The sequence below is a fragment of the Triticum dicoccoides genome, chromosome 1A (assembly GCF_002162155.2).
Source record: "Triticum dicoccoides isolate Atlit2015 ecotype Zavitan chromosome 1A, WEW_v2.0, whole genome shotgun sequence".
Taxonomy (NCBI): Eukaryota; Viridiplantae; Streptophyta; class Magnoliopsida; order Poales; family Poaceae; genus Triticum; species Triticum dicoccoides.
In genome coordinates this window covers 310,597,019-310,619,354 of record NC_041380.1, presented here as the reverse complement: position 1 = coordinate 310,619,354, position 22,336 = coordinate 310,597,019, and the positions used below count along the sequence as shown (strand labels likewise).

Sequence of the window (22,336 nt, the reverse complement as noted above, 5' to 3'; positions counted from 1 at the left end):
GAGAATAATAATGAATCTATGGATGTGAATTTTGTTGGTAGGAACAATTTTGGTAACAATGCTTATAGGGAAATTTTAATTCTAGGTCATTTCCTAGTAACTCCTCTAATAATTATGGTAATTCCTACAACAACTCTTATGGAAATTTTAATAAGATGCCCTCTGATTTTGAGATTAGTGTTAAAGAATTTATGAGTTCGCAAAAGAATTTCAATGCTTTGGTTGAAGAAAAATTGCTTAAGATTGATGAGTTGGCTAGGAACGTGGATATAATTTCTCTTGATGTTGATTCTTTGAAACTTAGATCTATTCCACCTAAGCATGATGTCAATGAGTCTCTCAAAGCCATAAGAATTTCCATTGATGAGTGCAAAGAAAGAACCGCTAGGATGCGTGCTAAAAAAGATTGCTTTGTGAAAGCGTGTTCTCCTAGTTTTCATGATAATAATGATGAAGATCTAAAAGTGATTGATGTGATTCCTATTAAATATTTGTTTTCCAATATGAATATTGATAAATATGGGACTGGAGACGAGTCAACTTTAGTTAAAAGGTGTCCCAATGATTCGGAGTTTTTAGATCTTGATGCAAAAATTAATAAAAGTGGGATTGAAGAGCTCAAAACTTTACATAGCAATGAACCCACTATTTCGGATTTCAAGGAATTTAATTATGAGAATTTCTCTTTGCTAGATTGTATTTCCTTGTTGCAATCTGTGTTAAATTCTCCTCATGCTTATAATCAAAATAAAGCTTTTACCAAACATATCGTTGATGCTTTAATGCAATCCTACGAAGAAAAACTTGACTTGAAGTTTCTATCCCTAGAAAACTTTATGATGAGTGGGAACCTACTATTAAAATTAAGATTAAAGATTATGAATGCTATGCTGTATGTGATTTGGGTGCTAGTGTTTCCATGATTCCAAAAATTTTGTGTGATGTGCTAGGTTTCCGTGAATTTGATGATTGTTCTTTAAATTTGCATCTTGCGGATTCCACCATTAAGAAACCTATGAGAAGGATTAATGATATTCTTATTGTTGCAAATAGGAATTATTTTCCCATAGATTTCATTGTTCTTGATATAGATTGCAATCCTACATGTCATATTATTCTTGGTAGACCTTTCCTTAGAACGATTGGTGCAATTATTGACATGAAAGAAGGAAATATTATATTCCAATTTCCGTTAAGAAAGGCATGGAACACTTTCTTAGGAAGAAAATTAAATTGCCTTATGAATTTATTATGAGAGCCACTTATGGATTGCATACCAAAGATGACAATACCTAGATCTATTCTTTTTTTTATGCCTAGCTAGGGGCGTTAAAGGATAGCGCTTGTTGGGAGGCAACCCAATTTTATTTTTGTTCTTTGCCTTTTGTTCCTGTTTAGTAATAAATAATTCATCTAGCCTCTGTTATGATTGTGTTTTTTATGTTTTAATTAGTGTTTGTGCCAAGTAAAGCCTTTAGGATCTTCTTGGGTGATTGTTATTTGATCTTGCTGATAAAAACACAAAGTATGCGCTCACAAAAATAATTTCCATTTTTTACCAGAGAGCGATAAAATACCAATTCCAACTATAGTAGATCAATATACAAATTATACTGGTCGTCCTAATTTTCCAGAATTTTTGGAGTTACAGAAGCATTCGAAACCTACAGATTGCTACAGACTGTTCTGTTTTTCACAGATTCTGTTTTTCGTGTGTTGTTTGCTTATTTTGATGCATCTATGGCTAGTATCGGGGGTATGAACCATAGAGAAGTTGGAATACAGTAGGTTTAACACCAATATAAATAAAGAATGAGTTGATTATAGTACCTTAAAGTGGTGGTTTATTTTCTTATACTAACGGAGCTCATGAGATTTTTTGTTGGAGTTTTGTGTTGTGAAGTTTTCAAGTTCTTGGGTAAAGATTTGATGGATTTTGGAATAAGGAGTGGCAAGAGCCTAAGATTGAGGATGACCAAGGCACCCCAAGGTAAAATTCAAGGACAACCAAAAGCCTAAGCTTGGGGATCCCTTGAAGGCATCCCCTCTTTCGTCTTCATCTATCGGTAACTTTACTTGAAACTATATTTTTATTCACCGCATGATATGTGTTTTGCTTGGAGCGTCTTGTATGATTTGAATCTTTGCTTTTTAGTTTACCACAATCATCCTTATTGTACACACCTTTTGGGAGAGACACACATGAATCGGAATTTATTAGAATACTCTATGTGCTTCACTTATATCTTTTGAGCTAGATAATTTTGCTCTAGTGCTTCACTTATATCTTTTTAGAGCACGGTGGTGGTTTTATTTTATAGAAATTATTGATCTCCCATGCTTCACCTATATTATTTTGCGAGTCCTTTAGAACAACATGGTATTTTGCTTTGGCTATAAAATTAGTCCTAATATGATGGACATCTAAGATGGGTATGATAAAAAAACTTTCATATAAAGTGCATTGAATACTATGAGAAGTTTGATTCCTTATGATTGTTTTGAGATATGAAGATGGTGATATTAGAGTCATGCTAGTTGAGTAGTTGTGAATTTGAGAGATACTTGTGTTAAAGCTTGTGATTCCCGTAGCATGCACGTATGGTGAACCGTTATGTGATGAAGTCGGAGCATGGTTTATTTTTTGATTGTCTTCCTTATGAGTGGCGGTCGGGGACGAGCGATGGTCTTTTCCTACCAATATACCCCCCTAGGAGCATACACATAGTACTTTGTTTTGATAACTAATAGATTTTTGCAATAAGTATGTGAGTTCTTTAGGACTAATGTCGAGTCCATGGATTATACACACTCTCAACCTTCCACCGTTGGTAGCCTCTCTAGTACCGCGCAACTTTCGGCGGTACCATAAACTCACCATTTACTTTCCTCAAAACAGCCACCATACCTACCTATTATGGCATTTCCATAGCCATTCCGAGATATATTGCCATGCAACTTTCCACCGTTCCATTTATTTTGACACGCTCCATCATTGTCATATTGCTTAGTATGATCATATAGTTGACATCGTATTTGTGGCAAAGCCACCATTCATAATTTTTCATACATGTCACTTTTGATTCATTGCACATCCCGCTACACCGCCGGAGGCATTCACATAGAGTCATATTTTGTTCTAAGTATCGAGTTGTAATTCTTGAGTTGTAAGTAAATAAAAGTGTGATGATCATCATTATTAGAGCATTGTCCCATGTGAGGAAAGGATGAAGGAGACTATGATTCCCCCACAAGTCGGGATGAGACTCCGGACCAAAAATAAAAAATAAAAAAGAGGCCATAAAAAAAGAGAAAAGGCCCAAATAAAAAATAAAAAATGAGAGAAAAAGAGAGAAGGGGCAATGTTACTATCCCTTTTCCACACTTGTGCTTCAAAGTAGCACCATAATCTTCATGATAGAGAGTCTCCTATTTTGTCACTTTCATATACTAGTGGGAATTTTCGTTATAGAACTTGGCTTGTATATTCCAATGATGGGCTTCCTCAAAATGCCCTAGGTCTTCTTGAGCAAGCGAGTTGGATGCACACCCACTTAGTTTCTTTTTCAGATTTCATACACTTATAGCTCTAGTGCATCCGTTGCATGGCAATCCCTACTCACTCACATTGATATCTATTGATGGGCATCTTCATAGCCCGTTGATACACCTAGTTGATGTGAGACTGTCTTCTCCACAACCATCATTCTATTCCACCTATAGTGCTATGTCCATGGCTCATGCTCATGTATTGCGTGAAGATTGAAAAAGTTTGAGAACATCAAAAGTATGAAACAATTGCTTGTCTTGTCATCGGGGTTGTGCTTGATTTAAATATTTTGTGTGATGAAGATAGAGCATAGCCAGACTATATGATTTTGTAGGGATAGCTTTCTTTGGCCATGTTATTTTGAGAAGACATGATTACTTTATTAGTAGGGTTAATTAGATAAACGCTACTCCAATTATGGCGATTCAAAAAAATGCCACTCCTATTTCCAAACTGTGAAAAATGCCACTGCAATTTTTACAAACTTTGAAAAACGCCACTCCAGACTTCAGAAAATGCCACTCGAAATGGCATGAAATGTTATTTTTCAAAGTTTGAAAATTGCAGTGGCATTTCTCGGAATCGCCAGATTTGGAGTGGCATTTATCAAATTAACCCTTATTAGTATGCTTGAAGTATTATTATTTTGGGCCATTTGCATTTCTGTCCCTAACTCGAACCACCGAATCAGATATACCCCTAATTCGAAAGCCTGCTCAAATTTGCCCCTCCGCCGTTAGGTGCCCTTATAGAAATGCCCTTCCGCGCCGTTACCGTCTGGTCAAACAGCTTTGACCGTCCTGAAAAAAATAGCAAAAAAATTCTAAAAAATTAAAATTTTGTGAGATCGAAGATACTCATGTGCCCAAGGTGTGTGCAAATTTTTGTGCTATTTGGACATTCCAGGAGCTCGTGGCGACGAAAAACAGTTAATCTGCACGCTTGTGAACAATAAATTTGAAATAAAATAGCAAGAAAATTTAAAAAAATATGAATTTTTTTGGCATCAAAGTGGCTTGGGTGCACAAGGTGCTTGCAAGTTTTTGTGATCAAATGACATGCGAGGAGCTCTAGCAAGAAAAAACAAAATAGTCACTTTTTCCTAAGTTTTTTCTTGATCCAAATTTTGTTTTTTTTCTCCACAAGCCCCTCCAATGTCCAAACACAACAAAAATTTGCACGCAGCTTGCAGACTCGCGCCTCTTTGATGCCAAAAAATTTCATATTTTTGAATTTCTTGCTATTTTTTTAATTTACTGTTCGCAGGCTTACATATTTATTGTTTTTCCTCTGACACGAGCTCCTGGAATGTACAAACAGCACGAAACTTTTCACGCACCTTGCAAACCTGAGTATCTTTGATCCCACAAATTTTCAGATTTTTTAGAATTTTTTTGCTATTTTTTTCAGGACGGTCAAAGCCCTTTGACCGGCTTTGACCGGACGGTAATGACACAGAAGGGTATTTCTGTAAGTGCACCTAACGGCGGAGGGGCAAATTTGAGCAGGCTTTGAAATTAGGGGTAAATCTGAGAGTGGGCACAAATTAGGGGCATAGATGTAAATGTCCCTATTATTTTTATGTCAATATTAAACTTTTGTCTTGAAACTTTCGGATATGAAATTCATGGCACAATAAAGAAAACTACATTGATAATTATGTTAGGTAGCATTCCACATCAAAAATTTTGTTTTTATCATTTACCTACTCGGGAACGAGCAGGAATTAGGCTTGGGGATGTTTGATACGTCTCCAATGTATCTATAATTTTTTATTGTTCCATGCTATTATATTATATGTTTTGGATGTTTAATGGGCTTTAATATGCTCTTTTATATTATTTTTGGGACTAAGCTATTAAAAAGAGGCCCAGTGCCAGTTTCTGTTTTTTTGCCTATTTTAGAGTTTCGCAGAAAAGGAATACCAAACAGAATCCAAACAGAATGAAACCTTCACGATGATCTTTCTTGGACCGAAAGCAAACAAGAAGACTTGGAGTTGAAGTCTGGAACGCCATGAGGCGGCCACAAGGAAGGAGGGTGCGCCCCCACCCTCATGGGCCCCTCGTAGCTCCACCGACGTACTTCTTCCGCCTATATATATACTCTTATACCCTAGATCGATCGCAGAGAGCCACGGAACCACTTTTCCACCGCCGCAACCTTCTGTACCCATGAGATTCCATCTTGGGGCCTTTTCCGGCGATCTGCCGGAGGGGGAATCGATCGGGCTTCTACATCAACACCATAGCCTCTCCGATGAAGCATGAGTAGTTTACCATAGACCTTCGGGTCCATAGTTATTAGCTAGATGGCTTCTTCTCTCTCTTTGATTCTCAATACAGATTTCTCCTCGATGTTCTTGGAGATCTATTCGATGGAATACTCTTTCGCGGTGTGTTTGCCGAGATCCGATGAATTGTGGGTTTATGAACAAGATTATCTATAAAAATTATTTGGTTCTTCTCTGAATTATTATATGCATGATTTGATATCTTTGCAAGTCTCTTCGAATTATCGGTTTAGTTTGGCCTACTAGATTGATCTTTCTTGTAATGGGAGAAGTGCTTAGCTTTGGGTTCAATCTTGCGGTGTCCTTTCCCAATGACAGTAGGGGCAGCAAGGCACATATTGTATTGTTGCCATCGAGGATAAAAAGATGGGGTTTATATCATATTGTTTGAGTTTATCCCTCTACATCATATCATCTCGCTTAAAGCGTTACTCCGTTCTTATGAACTTAATACTCTAGATGCATGCTGGATAGCGGTCGATGTGTGGAGTAATAGTAGTAAATGCAGAATCGTTTCGATCTACTGGACACGGACGTGATGCCTACATTCATGATCATTTCCTAGATATTCTCATAACTATGCGCTTTTCTATCAACTGTTACGACGTTCGAACACACCATTACGCTGTGGTGTTTCAGGTGGCGTGAGTTGTGAAACTATTCCACATTGTTTCAAATGAAGACCAAACTCATAACTCAAATATTCACCTCCACGATCAGATCGTAGAAACTTTATTTTATTGTTACGATTATTTTCCACTTCACTCTGAAATTCTTTGAACTTTTCAAATGTTTCAGACTTATGTTTCATTAAGTAGATATACCCATATCTGCTCAAATCATCTGTGAAGGTTAGAAAATAACGATACCCGCCGCGAGCCTCAACACTCATCGGACCGCATACATCAGTATGTATTATTTCCAATAAGTCAGTTGCTCGCTCCATTGTTCCGAAGAACGAAGTTTTAGTCATCTTGCCCATGAGGCAAGGTTCGCAAGCATCAAGTGATTCATAATCAAGTGATTCCAAAAGCCCATTAGCATGGAGTTTCTTCATGCGCTTTACACCAATATGACCTAAACGGCAGTGCCACAAATAAGTTGCACTATTATTATTAACTTTGCATCTTTTGGCTTCAATATTATGAATATGTGTATCACTACAATCGAGATTCAACAAAAATAGACCACTTATCAAGGGTGGATGACCATAAAAGATATTACTCATATAAATAGAACAACTAGTATTCTATGATTTAAACGAATAACCATCTGGCATTAAACAAGATCCAGATATAATGTCCATGCTCAACGTTGGCACCAAATAACAATTATTTAGGTCTAAAACTAATCCCGACGGTAGATGTAGAGGTAGCGTGCCAACGACGATCACATCGACTTTGGAACGATTTCCCACGCGCATCGTCACCTCGTCCTTAGCCAATCTTCGTTTTATCCGTAGCCCCTGTTTCGAGTTGCAAATATGAGCAACAGAACCAGTATCAGATACCCAGGCGCTACTACGAGCATTAGTAAGGTACACATCAATAACATGTATATCAAATATACCTTTCACTTTGTCATCCTTCTTATCCGCAAAATACTTGGGGCAGTTCTGCTTCCAGTTACCAGTCCCTTTGCAGTAGAAGCACTCAGTCTCAGGCTTAGGTCCAGACTTGGGCTTCTTCCCTTGAGCAGCAACTGGCTTGTTGTTCTTCTTGAAGTTCCCCTTCTTCCCTTTGCCTTTTTCTTGAAACTAGTGGTCTTGTTCACCATCAACACTTGATGCTCTTTCTTGATTTCTACCTCCGCAGCCTTTAGCATCGCGAAGAGCTCGGGAATTGTCTTTTCCATCCCTTGCATGTTATAGTTCATCACGAAGCCTTTATAGCTTAGTGGCAGTGATTGAAGAACTCTGTCAATGACACTATCATCAGGAAGATTAACTCCCAGCTGAGTCAAGTGGTTATGGTACCCAACCATTCTGAGTATGTGTTCACTGACAGAACTATTCTCCTCCATTTTGCAGTTGTAGAACTTGTTGAAGACTTCATATCTCTCAACTCGGCATTTTCTTGAAATATTAACTTCAACTCCTTTGAATTCCCGATTCTAAGTCGTAAAGCATGGCACACTGAACTATCGAGTAGTCATCAGCTTTGCTTTGCCAGACGTTCATAACGTCCGGTGTTGCTCCTGCAGCGGGTCTTGCACCTAGCGGTGCTTTCAGGACGTAATTCTTCTGTGCAGCAATGAGGATAATCCTCAAGTTACGGACTAATACGTCTCCAACGTATCTGTAATTTTTTATTGTTCCATGCTATTATATTATCTGTTTTGGATGTTTAATGGGCTTTATTATGCACTTTTATATTATTTTTGGGACTAACCTATTAACTGAAGGCCCAATGCAAGTTGTTGTTTTTTTGCCTATTTCAGTGTTTTGCAGAAAAAAAATATCAAACGGAATCCAAATGGAATGAAATCTTCGCGATGATCTTTTTTGGAACAAACGCAATCCGGGAGACTTGGAGTGGACGTCAAGGAATCAACGAGGCGACTACGAGGGGGGAGGGCGCGCCCAGGGGGTAGGCGCGCCACCCACCCTTGTGGGCCCCTCGTGGCTCCACTGACCTACTTCTTTCTCCTATATATACTCTTATACCCTGAAAACATCTAGGGGAGCCATGGAACCACTTTTCCACCGCCGCAACCTTCTGTACCCGTGAGATCCCATCTGGGGACCTTTTCCAGCGATCTGCCGGAGGGGATTCGATCACGGAGGTCTTCTACATCAACACCATAGCCTCTCGGATGATGTGTGAGTAGTTTACCACAGACCTTCGGGTCCATAGTTTTTAGCTAGATGGCTTCTCTCTCTTTGGATCTCAATACAAAGTTCTCCTCGATGTTCTTGGAGATCTATTCGATGTAATTATTTTTGCGGTGTGTTTGCCGAGATCCGATGAATTGTGGGTTTATGATTAAGATTATCTATGAAGAATATTTGATTCTTCTCTGAATTCTTATATGCATGATTTGATATCTTTGCAAGTCTCTTTGAATTATCAGTTTGGTTTGGCCTACTAGATTTATCTTTCTTGCAATGGGAGAAGTGCTTAGCTTTGGGTTCAATCTTGCGGTGTCCTTTCCCAGTGACAGCAGGGGCAACAAGGCACGTATTGTATTGTTGCCATCAAGGATAAAAAAATGGGGTTTATATCATATTGCTTGAGTTTATCCCTCTACATCATGCCATCTTGCCTAATGCGTTACTATGTTCTTATGAACTTAATACTCTAGATGCATGCTGGATAGCGGTCGATGTGTGGAGTAATAGTAGTAGACGCATAATCGTTGCGGTCTACTTGACACGGACGTGATGCATATGTTCATGATCATGCCTAGATATCATCATAACTATGCGCTTTTCTATCAATTGCTCGGCAGTAATTGGTTCACCCACCGTAATATATGCTATCTTGAGAGAAGCCACTAGTGAAACCTATGGCCTCGGGGTCTACTTTACATCATATAAATTTCCCGTCAACTAGCTATTTATGTCGTTGTTTATTTTGCAATCTTTACTTTCCAATCTATAAAACAAAAATACCAAAAATATTTAACTTCTTATCTTTATCATATCTCACTTTTACAAGTGGCCATGAAGGAATTGACAACCCCTTTATTGTGTTGGTTGCAAGGTTCTTATTTGTTTGTGCAGGTACTAGGCGATTTGCGTGTAGTCACCTACTGGATTGATACCTTGGTTCTCAAAAACTGAGGGAAATACTTACGCTACTTTGTTGCATCACCCTTTCCTCTTCAAGGGAAAACCAACGCATGCTTAAGAGGTAGCACGGACCTAGTCCATGTAGTTCCTAACATCATCTTTCAACTTAGCTTTCTCTAGGAACGCATTAAAATTCAAGGGAATGGTAGCACATGCCATTGATCTACAACAACATAGATATGCAAAAACTACCAGGTACTAAGTTTATGATAAATTAAAATTTAGTTAATCATATTACTAAAGAACTCCCACTTAGATAGACATCCCTCTAGTCATCTAAATGATCATGTGATCCATATCAACTAAACCATGTCCGATCATCACGTGAGATGGAGTAGTTTTCAATGGTGAACATCACTATGTTGATCATATCTACTATATGTTCACATTCGACCTTTCGGTCTTAGTGTTCCGAGGCCATATCTGCATATGCTAGGCTCGTCAAGTTTAACCCGAGTATTCTGCACGTGCAAAACTGGCTTGCACCCGTTGTATGTGAACGTCGAGCTTATCACACCCGATCATCACATGGTGTCTCGGCACGACGAACTGTAGCAACGGTGCATACTCAGGAAGAACACTTATACTTTGAAATTTAGTGAGAGATTATCTTATAATGCGACCGTCGTACTAAGCAAAATAAGATGCATAAAGGATAAACATCACATGCAATCAAAATGTGTGACATGATATGGCCATCATCATCATGTGCCTTTGATCTCCATATCCAAAGCACCGTCATGATCTCCATCATCACCGGCTTGGCACCTTGACCTCCATCGTAGCATCGTTGTCGTCTCGCCAACTATTGCTTCTACGACCATCGCTACCACTTAGTGATAAAGTAAAGCAATTACATGGCGATTACATTTCATACAATAAAGCGACAACCATAAGGCTCCTACTAATTGCCGATAACTTTTACAAAACATGATCATCTCATACAACAATTTATATCTCATCATGTCTTGACCATATCACATCACAACATGCCCTGCAAAAACAAGTTAAACGTCCTCTACTTTGTTGTTGCAAGTTTTACGTGGCTGCTACGGGCTTCTAGCAAGAACCGTTCTTACCTACGCATCAAAACCACAATGATTTTTCGTCAACTGTGTTGTTTTAACCTTCAACAAGGACCGGTCGTAGTCAAACTCGATTCAACTAAAGTTGGAGAAACAGACACCCGCTAGCCACATGTGTGTGAAGCACGTCGGTAGAACCAATCACATGAACGTGGTCATGTAATGTCGGTCCGGGCCGCTTCATCCAACAATACCGCCGAATCAAAGTAAGACGTTGGTGGTAAGCAGTATGACTATTATCGCCCACAACTCATTGTGTTCTACTCGTGCATATATCATCTACGCATAGACTTGGCTCGGACGCCACTGTTGGGGAACGTAGTAATTCAAAAATATTCCTACGATCACACAAGATCTAACTAGGAGATGCATAGCAATGAGAGGGGAGAGTGTCCGTGTACCCTTGTAGACTAAAAGCGGAAGCGTTATGTAACGCGGTTGATGTAGTCGAACGTCTTCACGATCCAACCGATCCAAGTATCGAACGTACGACACCTCTGTGTTCAGCACACGTTCAGCACGATGACGGCCCTCGAGCTCCTGATCCAGTAGAGGGTCGAGGGAGAGTTTCATCAGCACGACGGCGTGGCGACGGTGTTGGTGATGTGATCCGTGCAGGGCTTCGCCTAAGCACTACGACAATATGACCGAGGTGATAAACTGTGGAGGAGGGCACCGCACACGGCTAAGAGAAATCTTGGTGTGCCTTTGGGGTGCCCCCCGCCCCCGTATATAAAAGGGGGGAGGAGGAGGTGGCCGGCCCAAGGGGGGGGGGCGCCAAGGGGGGAGTCCTACTTGGACTCCTAGTCCAAGTAGGATTCGGCCCCCTCCTTCCAATTAACGGAAAGGGGAAAGGGGGGAGAGAGAGAAGGAAAGGGGGGCCGCGCCCCCAACCCTAGTCCAATTCGGTTTGGGCTTGGGGGGGGGCACCTCTTGTGGCAGCCTCCCTCTCTCCACTATGGCCCAATAGGCCCATTAACTTTCTCGGGGGGTTCCGGTAGCCTCCTGGTACTCCGAAAAATTCCCGAACCTTATCGGAACCATTTCGGTGTCCGTATATAACCTTCTAATATATCAATCTTTACCTCTCGGCCATTTCGAGACTCCTCGTCATGTCCATGATCTCATCCGGGACTCTGAACAAACTTCGGTCACCAAAACATATAACTCATAATACAAATCGTCATCGAACGTTAAGCGTGTGGACCATACAGGTTTGAGAACTATGTAGACATGATCGAGACACATCTCCGGTCAATAAACAATAGCGGAACCTGGATGCTCATATTGGCTCCTACATATTCTACGAAGATCTTTATCGGTCAAACTGCATAACTACATGCGGTATTCCCTCTGTCATCGGTATGTTACTTGCCCGAGATTCGATCATCGGTATCATCATACCTAGTTCAATCTCATTACCGGCAAGTCTCTTTACTCGTTCCGTAATGCATCATTCCGTAACTAACTCATTAATCACATTGCTTGCAAGGCTTATAGTGATGTGCATTACCAAGAGGGCCCAGAGATATCTCTCCGATACACGGAGTGACAAATCCTAATCTCGATCTATGTCGACTCAACAAACACCTTCGGAGATACCTGTAGAGCATCTTTATAATCACTCAGTTACGTTGTGACGCTTGATAGCACACAAGGTGTTCCTCCGGTATTCGGGAGTTGGATAATCTCATAGTCAGAGGAATATGTATAAGTCATGAAGAAAGCAATAGCAATAAAACTAAACGGTCATAATGCTAAGCTAACGGATGGGTCTTGTCCATCACATCATTCTCTAATAATGTGATCACGTTCATCAAATGACAACACATGTCTATGATCAAGAAACTTAACCATCTTTGATTAACGAGCTAGTCAAGTAGAGGCATATTAGAGACTCTGTTTGTCTATGTATTCACACATGTACAAAGTTTTCGGTTAATACAATTCTAGCATGAATAATAAACATTTATCATGATATAAGGAAATATAAATAACAACTTTATTATTGCCTCTAGGGCATATTTCCTTCAATAGAGCCCACAATTGGGGGGAAATGCCAGGTGCTCCCATCCTTGGGGTGCTCCTCGTGATCCAACTTCAAAACATCAAATTTAAATGTTTTAAAAATTATAGAAAAAATGTGAATGTTCACAAGCAAAGTGACTACAACCCCTAAAAATTTCAGGTTCAAACTTGAAAAGTACATTGAGAAACAAAAAGACAAAATCAGATGTGAAGTGTCAAATGTAGCTTTTGTATTTTTTATAACACTAGTCATGCTAGATTTCACATCTTTGTTTCTCAATGTTCATTTAGAGTTTGAACTTGAAATTTTTAGGAGTTGTAGCCACATTTCTTGTGATCATTCATAATTTTTCAGAATATTTTGCAACATTTTATGATTGATTTTTTTGAAGTTGAAGCACCCCGAGGATGGGAGCACCTGATATTTCCCCACAATTGGCTAGGACATCCTGGACATGGGCTGAAAGTTCTGGCCTTTAATGGCTGGCTTAAACCCCAATCCAAAAGTTTCAAGACGGAACTGTAAGCTTAAAACTATTGGCCGCTGCTACGGATCAACTGAATGATTTTTGAGGAAATCAGTTGGGTCGCCAGCCGTTCGATCCATCACTTTAGAGCCATTGGATGGGTCAACGCGTCGCCGCGTTGGGAAGCAACGCCGCATGCTCGCAGTAGGAGCCCTCCCCTTGCCGGCAGCACAACAAAGCTCCACCGACGGCGCCGGCGATGCTACACTGTAGTGCCTACCTCTGGTGCGGCAACGCTCCATCGCAACACCTCACGCCGCCGACAAGCACTCTCCAATGCAGCACCGATCGCTGCATCGCAGATCCACATTGCCCGTGAAGCTCCATTGCAGCCGCCAGTGAAGCTCCATTGAAGCATCGCCGGCTGCATCGCAACTCTGGGCGTCGCCGGTGAAGCTCCATTGCAGCATCGTCGGCTGCATGGCAGCTCTAGGCGTCGCCGGTGAAGCTCCATTGCAGCCGCCGGGCAGCACCGCCGGCTACATCTCAACTCCGGACTCGCCGGTTAAGCTGTATTGCAGCCTCTGGCCACCCTTGCGTGTTGCGTTGCAGCATCGGTGGGGTGTGGCCCCAACTCCGGCCTTCCTCTTCCTGCTGCGTTGCAGCATCGGCGCAGTGGGGGCGGTCGTTGTTCGTCTCGGATTGCAGCAGCGGTGCGCGGTGGTCGGAGTTCTCCCTCTCCCAGCGCGACGAAGAAAGAGATTCAAAAGGGGAAAAGAAAGGCACGGGGGCACATGTCGAGCGGAGGACCCGGCTTACGACGTAGAGAAATCAGTCAGTTGAAAATAATCGCTTTCCAAATTATTAGGTCCAAGGACCAACACTAATGCCAGAATCCCACGAAAAAAGAACACCAATGTCAGGGAATATACTATCAGCATGTATTTATGTGGTGAAAAATGCTGGCCATTCCAGGCCATGTTCGATCAAGGAAATCGTTATCTCACGTGAGGTAGAGGTTTGAACTGGAAAAGATGATTTATCGATCTAATCAACAGGGAAAAGGTGATGCAAAGAGGCAGCCACACCACAGCCAGCAACCGGCAGTTCTGATTTGGACAGATACGATCAAATCCACACAATCTATCCGTTGTTACAACATCATCGTCACCGTTCAGGCCACACCATGGCAGCTCCGACTCCACCGCGACACAACAAAAAAGAGCAGTGAGACGGAGACCCATCAGCCACGCCGTAGATGAAGAGAGAGATATCTAATGGCTTCTGCATGTCACTATCTTTGCAGCGAGGCTGCTTACAAGCATCTTTACATTGTTTTTTTCAGCATACATCCAACACAAGGGGGCCATTCGTTGCCCAAGAGTTGTGAGTTGTAGCAAAGGAAACAACAAAAATTACAAAAAGGGAAGAAAGAAAAAAACCATGTACATGTAAAATGTCAATATCTCCTTTTTTTTTCTTTTTCTCTGTTTGATGCGGATTTCAATGTCGTACCGGACAGCTCAACCGGATTCAGTTTGTTTGGCAAAAACAGGGGGTCCGTAGTACTTTGAAAAATATTTGGCAACCCACGGTGCAAGCTGGGTGTTCTCGGGCTCCCTTCTGTTCTTGTTGTAATAGTCGGACCATATAGCCGGGTATATTTCAGGGTTGAAGCCATCACGATATACACAAAAAGGCAACCATCCTTGGCCTCCGTTTATCCTTCGCTTTCTTTCCCGAGGGTATGCTAGAGGCGCCTGTACATACCTGTGTTGGAACACCTATCTGGTTAGTATAAGAATTGTGCATTTCGATCCTAGAGAATGGTTAGATTAGTACCTGATACCATCAACCACAGAATCCCAACAGAAATGTGTATGCCCGAATACATGGCAGGCTGCTCCATCTTTAGCGTTGTTGTGTATAGCTCTCAGCCTTCTTTCCAAATAATCAGAGCCGATGACCTTCGGAAGGTTTGGATAGTAAAGCATTCGCTTCTCTGGACATAACTCTTGCCTGCAGAGTCGAGCAGTAGACATTAGTTTTGGCCTTTGGGGCTATGAGGCTCGCCTAAGATATCCTACATTTTAGTGATGAAATTTGAACAGCACTGAATATCCTAATACACAGGCAAAGACAGGTCAGCTAGATGATTAGGGACAGGTTTCATATAAGGACTTACATCAGCAACCTGACGCAGTTACACAGCCGCGTGAAAATAAATATCTTCCACTACGCAATCTGTATTCTCTGTAACACAGCAAATGGCTACCTCGGGAATGACTGGTCACAAAGAAAATAATTGCTGCATTTTCGAAAGTGGTTCCTTAGTTGACGCTAACCTTAATTTGACAAGAGGACTTTTCCTTGAGGTGTTCTTATCATAAAAATAACATGAAATGAAATATAAATGCCAAGTATGAATACAAAAGCCTAGAGGATGATCACCTAAGTGAGGTATGATAGCTGCAAAGTGAACATGTTTACCATGCAATTACTATTAATCTCCAAATATACGAGCTTGAATTAAGAAGATGGGTTGCAAGTAAATTAATCAAACATAGCAAGTATCCTAGTCACTGGATTCACAATTCCCTAACAACTGTGACTTGGTAAGAATCAACAAGATCGCTAGGACAAAGAACCTTTGCCAGTGGCATACGAATAGATAGGAGGAGTGAGCACTAACCTTGGTACAAAGTGTGAAAATGTAAGTATCTGTTTGCTCTTCTTTTTTACTTCTTCAATAGCATCATTGTTCTTGTCATTCAACTTGTCAAAGTAAAGAGCAAGAGCCTCATCATCACTTCCCAAGTCCGAAGGCCATTGGCAAGCATGAAAGTCTTTACAAGCCTGATCATAAAAAACATATTAGTGCATGCACGTCGTGAGGAATTGAGAACTGTACAGAACAAAAAATGAGAAACTGAAACAGCCAGTACATGTCTACACCTATAAACAACATTATGTTTACGTGTATATCCATACAAATCAGAACAAGACACTGAGCGAAAGATCAACTTACCATCTCCAACGAAGGAACACGCACACTGTTAACATCCTTTTCCTTGTCAAAGCTCTGTAATGCGATTAAACAAAGACGAGTAAGCAGGAAAATCATAGTGACATGGTGCATTTTGATCTGGTTAGAAAATTTATGACAATGGATTAGGGAAAAATAAGCAACCTTGTGATACCATGAAAACAATGGTATGATCCCTAAGTCACCTATCGTTCTAGGGCCTGTATCCACACCCAGCTCACTACACGCATCAAGCAATGCAGTCAGTTTCTCCATCGAATCCACCTGGAAGAATGAGCAAACCAATATAAATTAAAGGGTAAATGCTTTGCTCAGAGAAAAACATAAATGAACTGATGTATTAGCAACCATCCAAAACCACAATCGTCATTGCATCATTTCAGTTGTACCACATGCTTCATAGCATATGTGCAAGAGCTACTAATTTGTACCAAGCTATTCAAACACTCCCGCATAATGACAATCCAGATGCATGTCCGCTGAGAAAACAAGAGGATGCATTGATCTCACATTTGCTCCGGCTGTTCCTTCTCTTGGCAAGTCTGGTATGATGTTTTAAAGGGGTTCGATCTTCCGATGATACTGCTGCTGGGCGCACAGGCAACAAGATGAAGACCATCAGGTCGCTGATCATCTTAATGACTTGGTGTCTCTCGAAGCTCGGGAACAGTTGTCTCTCGAGGTTAATTCTTAGAAGCCACCCGCAATGATGCAGAGCTCTGAATCTCGGACAGGACAGGGCACATCCTGACCGGCTTAGGCAGCAACACAGCATAGGCTTTTTAGTCGGTTTTGGATTCTTGGCTAGGCTAGAGTAGCTTTGTTACTTACAGTCTTGGTGTTCTATTTTTGCTGTGTTTTTCAGTTTGGTCATCCTCCACCGTTGTTGGTTTGTATTTCACGCCTTCTTTCATGTTCTTCTGACACAATGATGCACATTTAGACGCGTGTTGGAGAAAAACAACTCCGAGTGGCAACGCCCAATAACATCAGTGTATTACTCCTACTAGGTTCACAACTGAAATGATGCAGAGGTATGCGTCCTCATAACCGTTTCAGTCAGGAAACAAGAACCAATAGTCCAATAGGATCAACATATGACTAGGTTCACAACTGAAATGCAGCTCAACTACACAAGCCTGCTTAAAACCAGTATCAACATCAAACCTCATCAGCAAACTTCGCACTGCATCTAAAACTAGGATCATTAAGCAACGTATTTACTGGACAATGGCGGGCAGGAAGCAGGCGGGCGTTTCAGGTTTCAGAGAGGACAGACTAAAAGACTAGGAATGCAGCGGAAGCACCAGGCCAACGCATTTCGTCAAACACCATGCTTGCGGCACAAGGAATGCCGATAGTCAAACAGAGGGAAAAGGGACGGGGGAGGGGGAGGAGGGAAGGCGGAATCCACTCACGTAGCGGCCACCCTCGCGGCGCAGCCAGAGGTCGTGGTTGCCGGGCACGTAGAAGACGGCGTCGAAGCGCGCCCTGAGGGCCTCCATGGTGCGCGCGAAGTTGTCCCTGGTCTCCGCCACGTCCCCGGCGACGACGAGCGCGTCGAAGCCCTCCCCGGCGCCCGGCGGCCCCGCCCGCACCGCGAGCCGGCGCACCCACTCCATGTTCTCCGGGTAGTCGGTGTGCAGGTCCGACACGACGAACACCCTCGTCCTCGCTGCCGCCGCCGCCGCCGGCTGCGGCGCGGCGGCGGCGGCAGCGCGGCAGCGGAGGGAGGAGGGGGAGGATGATGCCCTGGGGCGCGGCGGGCAGAAGCGGCGGCGCCTGCGGAGGCGGCGGTGGTGCGGCGACGGGGGCAGCGCGTCGAGCAGGTGGTGGGCGGAGTGGGGCGACACGGGCAGATGCGGTGTCATGTCGGGGGGGAGGAAAAAGCTCTCTCGCTCGCTCTGGCGCTCGCCTCGCTTGCGGCAAAAAATCCCGTTTTCCCCCTGCCTGCCTTTTCGCTCCGGGGACGGGGTGGGTGGCGGTGGGGTGGCAGTTCGGTGATTCCGATCCGGCGACGGGATACCCGGCTCCACGGCCTGTGGGCCCGTTATATACAGCGGCGGCGAGGCGAGGCCCGGGTTGGTGGGTGGTGCGCCGCCGACGTGGCAGCGGCATCCGGGATAGTTTATGCTGGTCATTAGGCGCGTAGAGTATAGTAATGATTAATGCAGTGGGTTCATCATTGTCGCGGTTGGCCCTGTGCGACCGCTAAACTCCGGGTTAGTGGCGGAGTTTCGCACGTAACAGCGTGCGATGGAGGGCGCGGATTGGTTTGTTTAGGCCTCGTGGATTGCTAATCCATGTGTGCCCACACGGCCACACGCTTGTCTACGGACCTCTTCTAGAACGAGGTCGGCCACGGCGGTCGGCCAAGGCCAGAATCATAAACAGGGGCCAAGCCTACCCTCGTGCGACATGAGACACAAAGCCATGAGTTTCATCAAATCTCTAACAGCTTGTTTGGCACCAATCATTTGGCTCGGAATTTATAGAATTCATTTTGCAAATTCCAACATGAACGTGTTTGTCGCACACGAATTTTGCGTGGGAAATCATCCCATAAATCCAATTAAAACGGTATGTAAAACCAAATCCCGCCCAACACCCTATGTAAGGTACGGGATATCTCTCTTATGAACTACTGGACACAAGTTTCGATTAGAGACGAATTGAATTACATGAGGAAGGGAAGGTAGAGGAAGGATAGAGGAAGGGGAAGAAGGTAGCCGTCAGGTGCCTTGCCAATTGATCCACTGGATGCCTGCCCCTATCATCTCCCTCATACTTGTAGCCGCAGAGGTGGGTCGCAGATAGGCCAAGTCTGTGGGTTGGCCCAACGGCAAGCCCCATGCACATGTACAGGTTAGGAGGGCTCCTAACATCCCTCCCTCCTTGGAATCCGGCTTGACCCCAAGCCGAGACCACCAAGAGCCGTCCGGGTCCCATTGCACTCAATGGTCCTTGACTAGCTCAAAGTTGCGGTGGCAGCTTGTAACGTGCCTGGATCTAAAAGGGGAAAGAGGCACATACAGCTGCTGTGTCAAGTGCTACAACTCCCGAGAGACAATGAATTGGTTGCCACTATGACAGAGCATGTGCAGACGGTTCAGAACTGGAAACAACCCGCCAATATCAAGGAGCTGCGGGGTTTCTTGGGACTGTCAGGCTATTACAGAAAATTTGTCAAAAAATTTGGATCTATCAGCCGACCACTACTCAATGACCTGCTAAAAAAGAATTCCGTGTTTGTGTGGACTCCAACAGCAGAGGCGTCATTTCAGGCCCTCAAACAAGCGCTGGTCACTACACCTGTACTCGCGCTGCCCGATTTCTCAAAGCAATTCATCGTGGAAACGGATGCCAGCGCAACAGGGATTGGCGTGGTGCTGATGCAGGCTGGACACCTCGTCGCTTACTTGAGCAAGATCCTTGCTCCCCGCAACCTGGGACTGTCAGCATACGAGAAGGAGTGCTTGGCCCTGTTGTTAGCTGTCGATCATTGGCGGCCATATCTACAGCACTCTGAGTTTATCAGCCGGACGGACCAACGCAGTCTGCTCAACCTGACAGATCAACGCCTCAATACACCTATCCAGCAGCGTGCTTTCACCAAGTTGGCCGGGCTTTGTTTCCAAATACAGTACAAGGCAGGGGTGGCCAATCGAGCGGCTGATGCCCTCTCCAGACGCAGCATACGGATACGCACGAACTGGCGGCAGTAACCCTTGCACGACCAGCTTGGTTGGACGCAATTCGAGCAAGTTACCAGCAAGACACAGTGACTCATCAGTGGATGACCAGCTTAGCCTTGGACAGTAAAAGTGATACCGGCTTTGAATTAAGTGAAGGTGTCATCAAGTTTCAAGGGAGTATCTGGATCGGTAAGGACACTGAAACTCAAACAACCCTAATCTCAGCACTCCATGACAGTGCAACAGGGGGTCACTCTGGGTTTCATGCAACGTATCATCGAGTGTGACAGTTGTTTGCATGGAAAGGCCTCAAGGAGATGGTGTGTGCCTTTGTCAGAAAGTGCCAAACTTGCCAGCAAGAGAAGACAGAAGGAGTGGCTCCGGCTGGACTCTTACAACCCTTGCCAATACCCAAAAGGCCATGGGCAGTGATTTCCTTGGATTTCATCGAAGGGTTGCCGCGATCAGGGGGCTACGATGTCATCCTGGTGGTAGTGGACAAGTACTCCAAATATGGCCACTTCTTAGCAATGAAGCACCCATACACAGCCCTCTCGGTGGCCACTATATTCATGCAAAACATCTTCAAGCTGCACGGGCTCCCAATGGCGATCATCTCTAACAGGGATCATATCTTCACAAGTGCCTTATGGCAAGAGCTCTTTAAGCTGGCTCAAACGCAACTCCGCATGAGTTCTTCTTACCATCCTCAAACAAATGGGCAAACGGAGCGATTCAACCAATGTTTGGAGAGGTACTTGCGCTGTTCAGTTCACGCCTGCCCCAAGAACTGGTTCAAGTGGTCGTTCCTTGCGGAATACTGGTACAACACAACTTTCCATTTAGCCTTGGGGCGGGCCCCCTTTGAAGTGATCTATGGCACCATGCCCATAGAGTTTGGGGTGAATCAAGTGGATGAGTGTACTATTCCAGACCTGGCATCGTGGCTCAAGGAAAGAGAAGTTATGTTAGAGCTACTCCAACAACACCTCAAACAAGCCCAGGACAGGATGAAGAAGCAAGCGAATAAAAAATGCACTGATCGCGAGTTCGTCATGGGAGATGCGGTGTTTCTCAGACTGCAGCCATTTATTCAGACCTCAGTGGCGCAACGCCCATTCCAGAAGCTAGCGTTCCGGTACTACGGGTCGTACAAGGTTGTGGAGCGAGTGGGGAAGGTTGCATACAAGCTGTAGTTGTCGCCAGAGAGCAAGATTCACCTGGTAGTCCATGTGTCGCAGCTGAAGAAGGCAGTGGGCGGGGACATTCTGGTGGAAGCTGAACTCCCTCCGACTGATGAAATTCTTCGCATGGAGCGATTGCCGACAGCCATCCTTGCCGAGAAAACAATCAAGACAGCGCAGGGCGACAGGGTGCAGGTCCTAGTGCGTTGGGGCGAACTACCAGACTCCATGGCCACTTGGGAAGAGGGTACTCAGCTCGGCAAGCGCTTCCTATTCACACTGGCTTGGGGACAAGCCATGCTCCAAGGGGGAGAATGTTAGGACTGCACCACCCCAATACCTGACCGATGGGCCCCAGGGGCTGGTTGACCCCATGGTCAGCCCGGACGAGCCACGAGGAGGACATCTCAGCAGGCAATGACGCGATGCAAGACGAGGATTGGTCCAGAAGGCCAACGCAGCAAGGCGGCCTTTATATACTAGCGAGTGGTGTGTGTGTGTGTGTGGGTTATGCAATGTAATATGACCTGAACTAGAGCTGATCTCCTGGACTCCTCCTATCTATCGATCTAGAAGGGGGAAGAGGAGGAATGGGAGCAGGTAGAGGAAGGAAGAAGGGGATCGATAGGTAGGAGGAGTCCAGGAGATCAACTCCGGTTCAGGTCATATTACATTGCATAACCCACACACACACCACTTGCTAGTATATAAAGGTCGTCTCATTGCGCTGGCCGTTCTGGACCAATCCCCATCTTGCATCGCGTCATTGCCTGCTGAGTTGTCCTCCTTGTGGGTTGTCTGGGCTGACCATGGGGTCAACCAGCCCCTAGGGCCCATCGGTCAGGTGTTGGGGTGGTGCAGTCCTAACACAGCTGAAGACGGTGTTGACTTGAACGACGTGGGAGTAGTAGTCGTGGACGATGGGGAGCCAGCGGAAGGAGCTGTCGAGGAAGTAGTAGTTGTTGAAGCAGATGTAGTACTTGTGGTCGACGGGCCTTGCACGAAGAGGGCAACGATGACACCCCTCCCTCCTTGAGCATGTTCTTGATCGGAGAAGGTAGAGAACACCATACCACCATCATAATTGTCGGGCAACCAAGACAGTGGAGCTTGTGCTCTATTGCGGATTACCTCCTATATCATAATTGTCGACGGTTGAAGAGTAGAAGCTGGGAAGGTGACACGACAACAGGCA

The 22,336-nt window shown here is 44.1% G+C and overlaps 1 protein-coding gene across 1 annotated transcript; it reads right to left on the bottom strand.

Annotated features, from left to right (window-relative positions):
• Window positions 1–14,475: 14,475 nt before the first annotated feature.
• On the bottom strand, window positions 14,476–18,231 carry LOC119270211. Its single transcript, XM_037552193.1, has 6 exons — window positions 17,681–18,231; window positions 16,407–16,526; window positions 16,245–16,298; window positions 15,909–16,072; window positions 15,059–15,235; window positions 14,476–14,986 (listed from the first exon to the last, which is right to left on the bottom strand). Exons 1-6 carry the CDS (start codon window positions 18,131–18,133, stop codon window positions 14,740–14,742), a joined length of 1,215 nt encoding a protein of 404 aa, XP_037408090.1. The 5' UTR covers window positions 18,134–18,231; the 3' UTR covers window positions 14,476–14,739.
• Window positions 18,232–22,336: the final 4,105 nt, after the last annotated feature.

Bases quoted from the DNA above. Each gene is read 5' to 3' on its own strand.
- LOC119270211 (XM_037552193.1), bottom strand. From the start codon at position 18,133: ATGACACCGCATCTGCCCGTGTCGCCCCACTCCGCCCACCACCTGCTC. The intron at 16,527-17,680 runs GTGAGTGGATTC...TCATTCTTCCAG, and splicing joins GCCGCGAGGGTGGCCGCTAC to GTGGATTCGATGGAGAAACT. The intron at 16,073-16,244 runs GTAAGTTGATCT...TTTTATGATCAG, and splicing joins GTGTTCCTTCGTTGGAGATG to GCTTGTAAAGACTTTCATGC.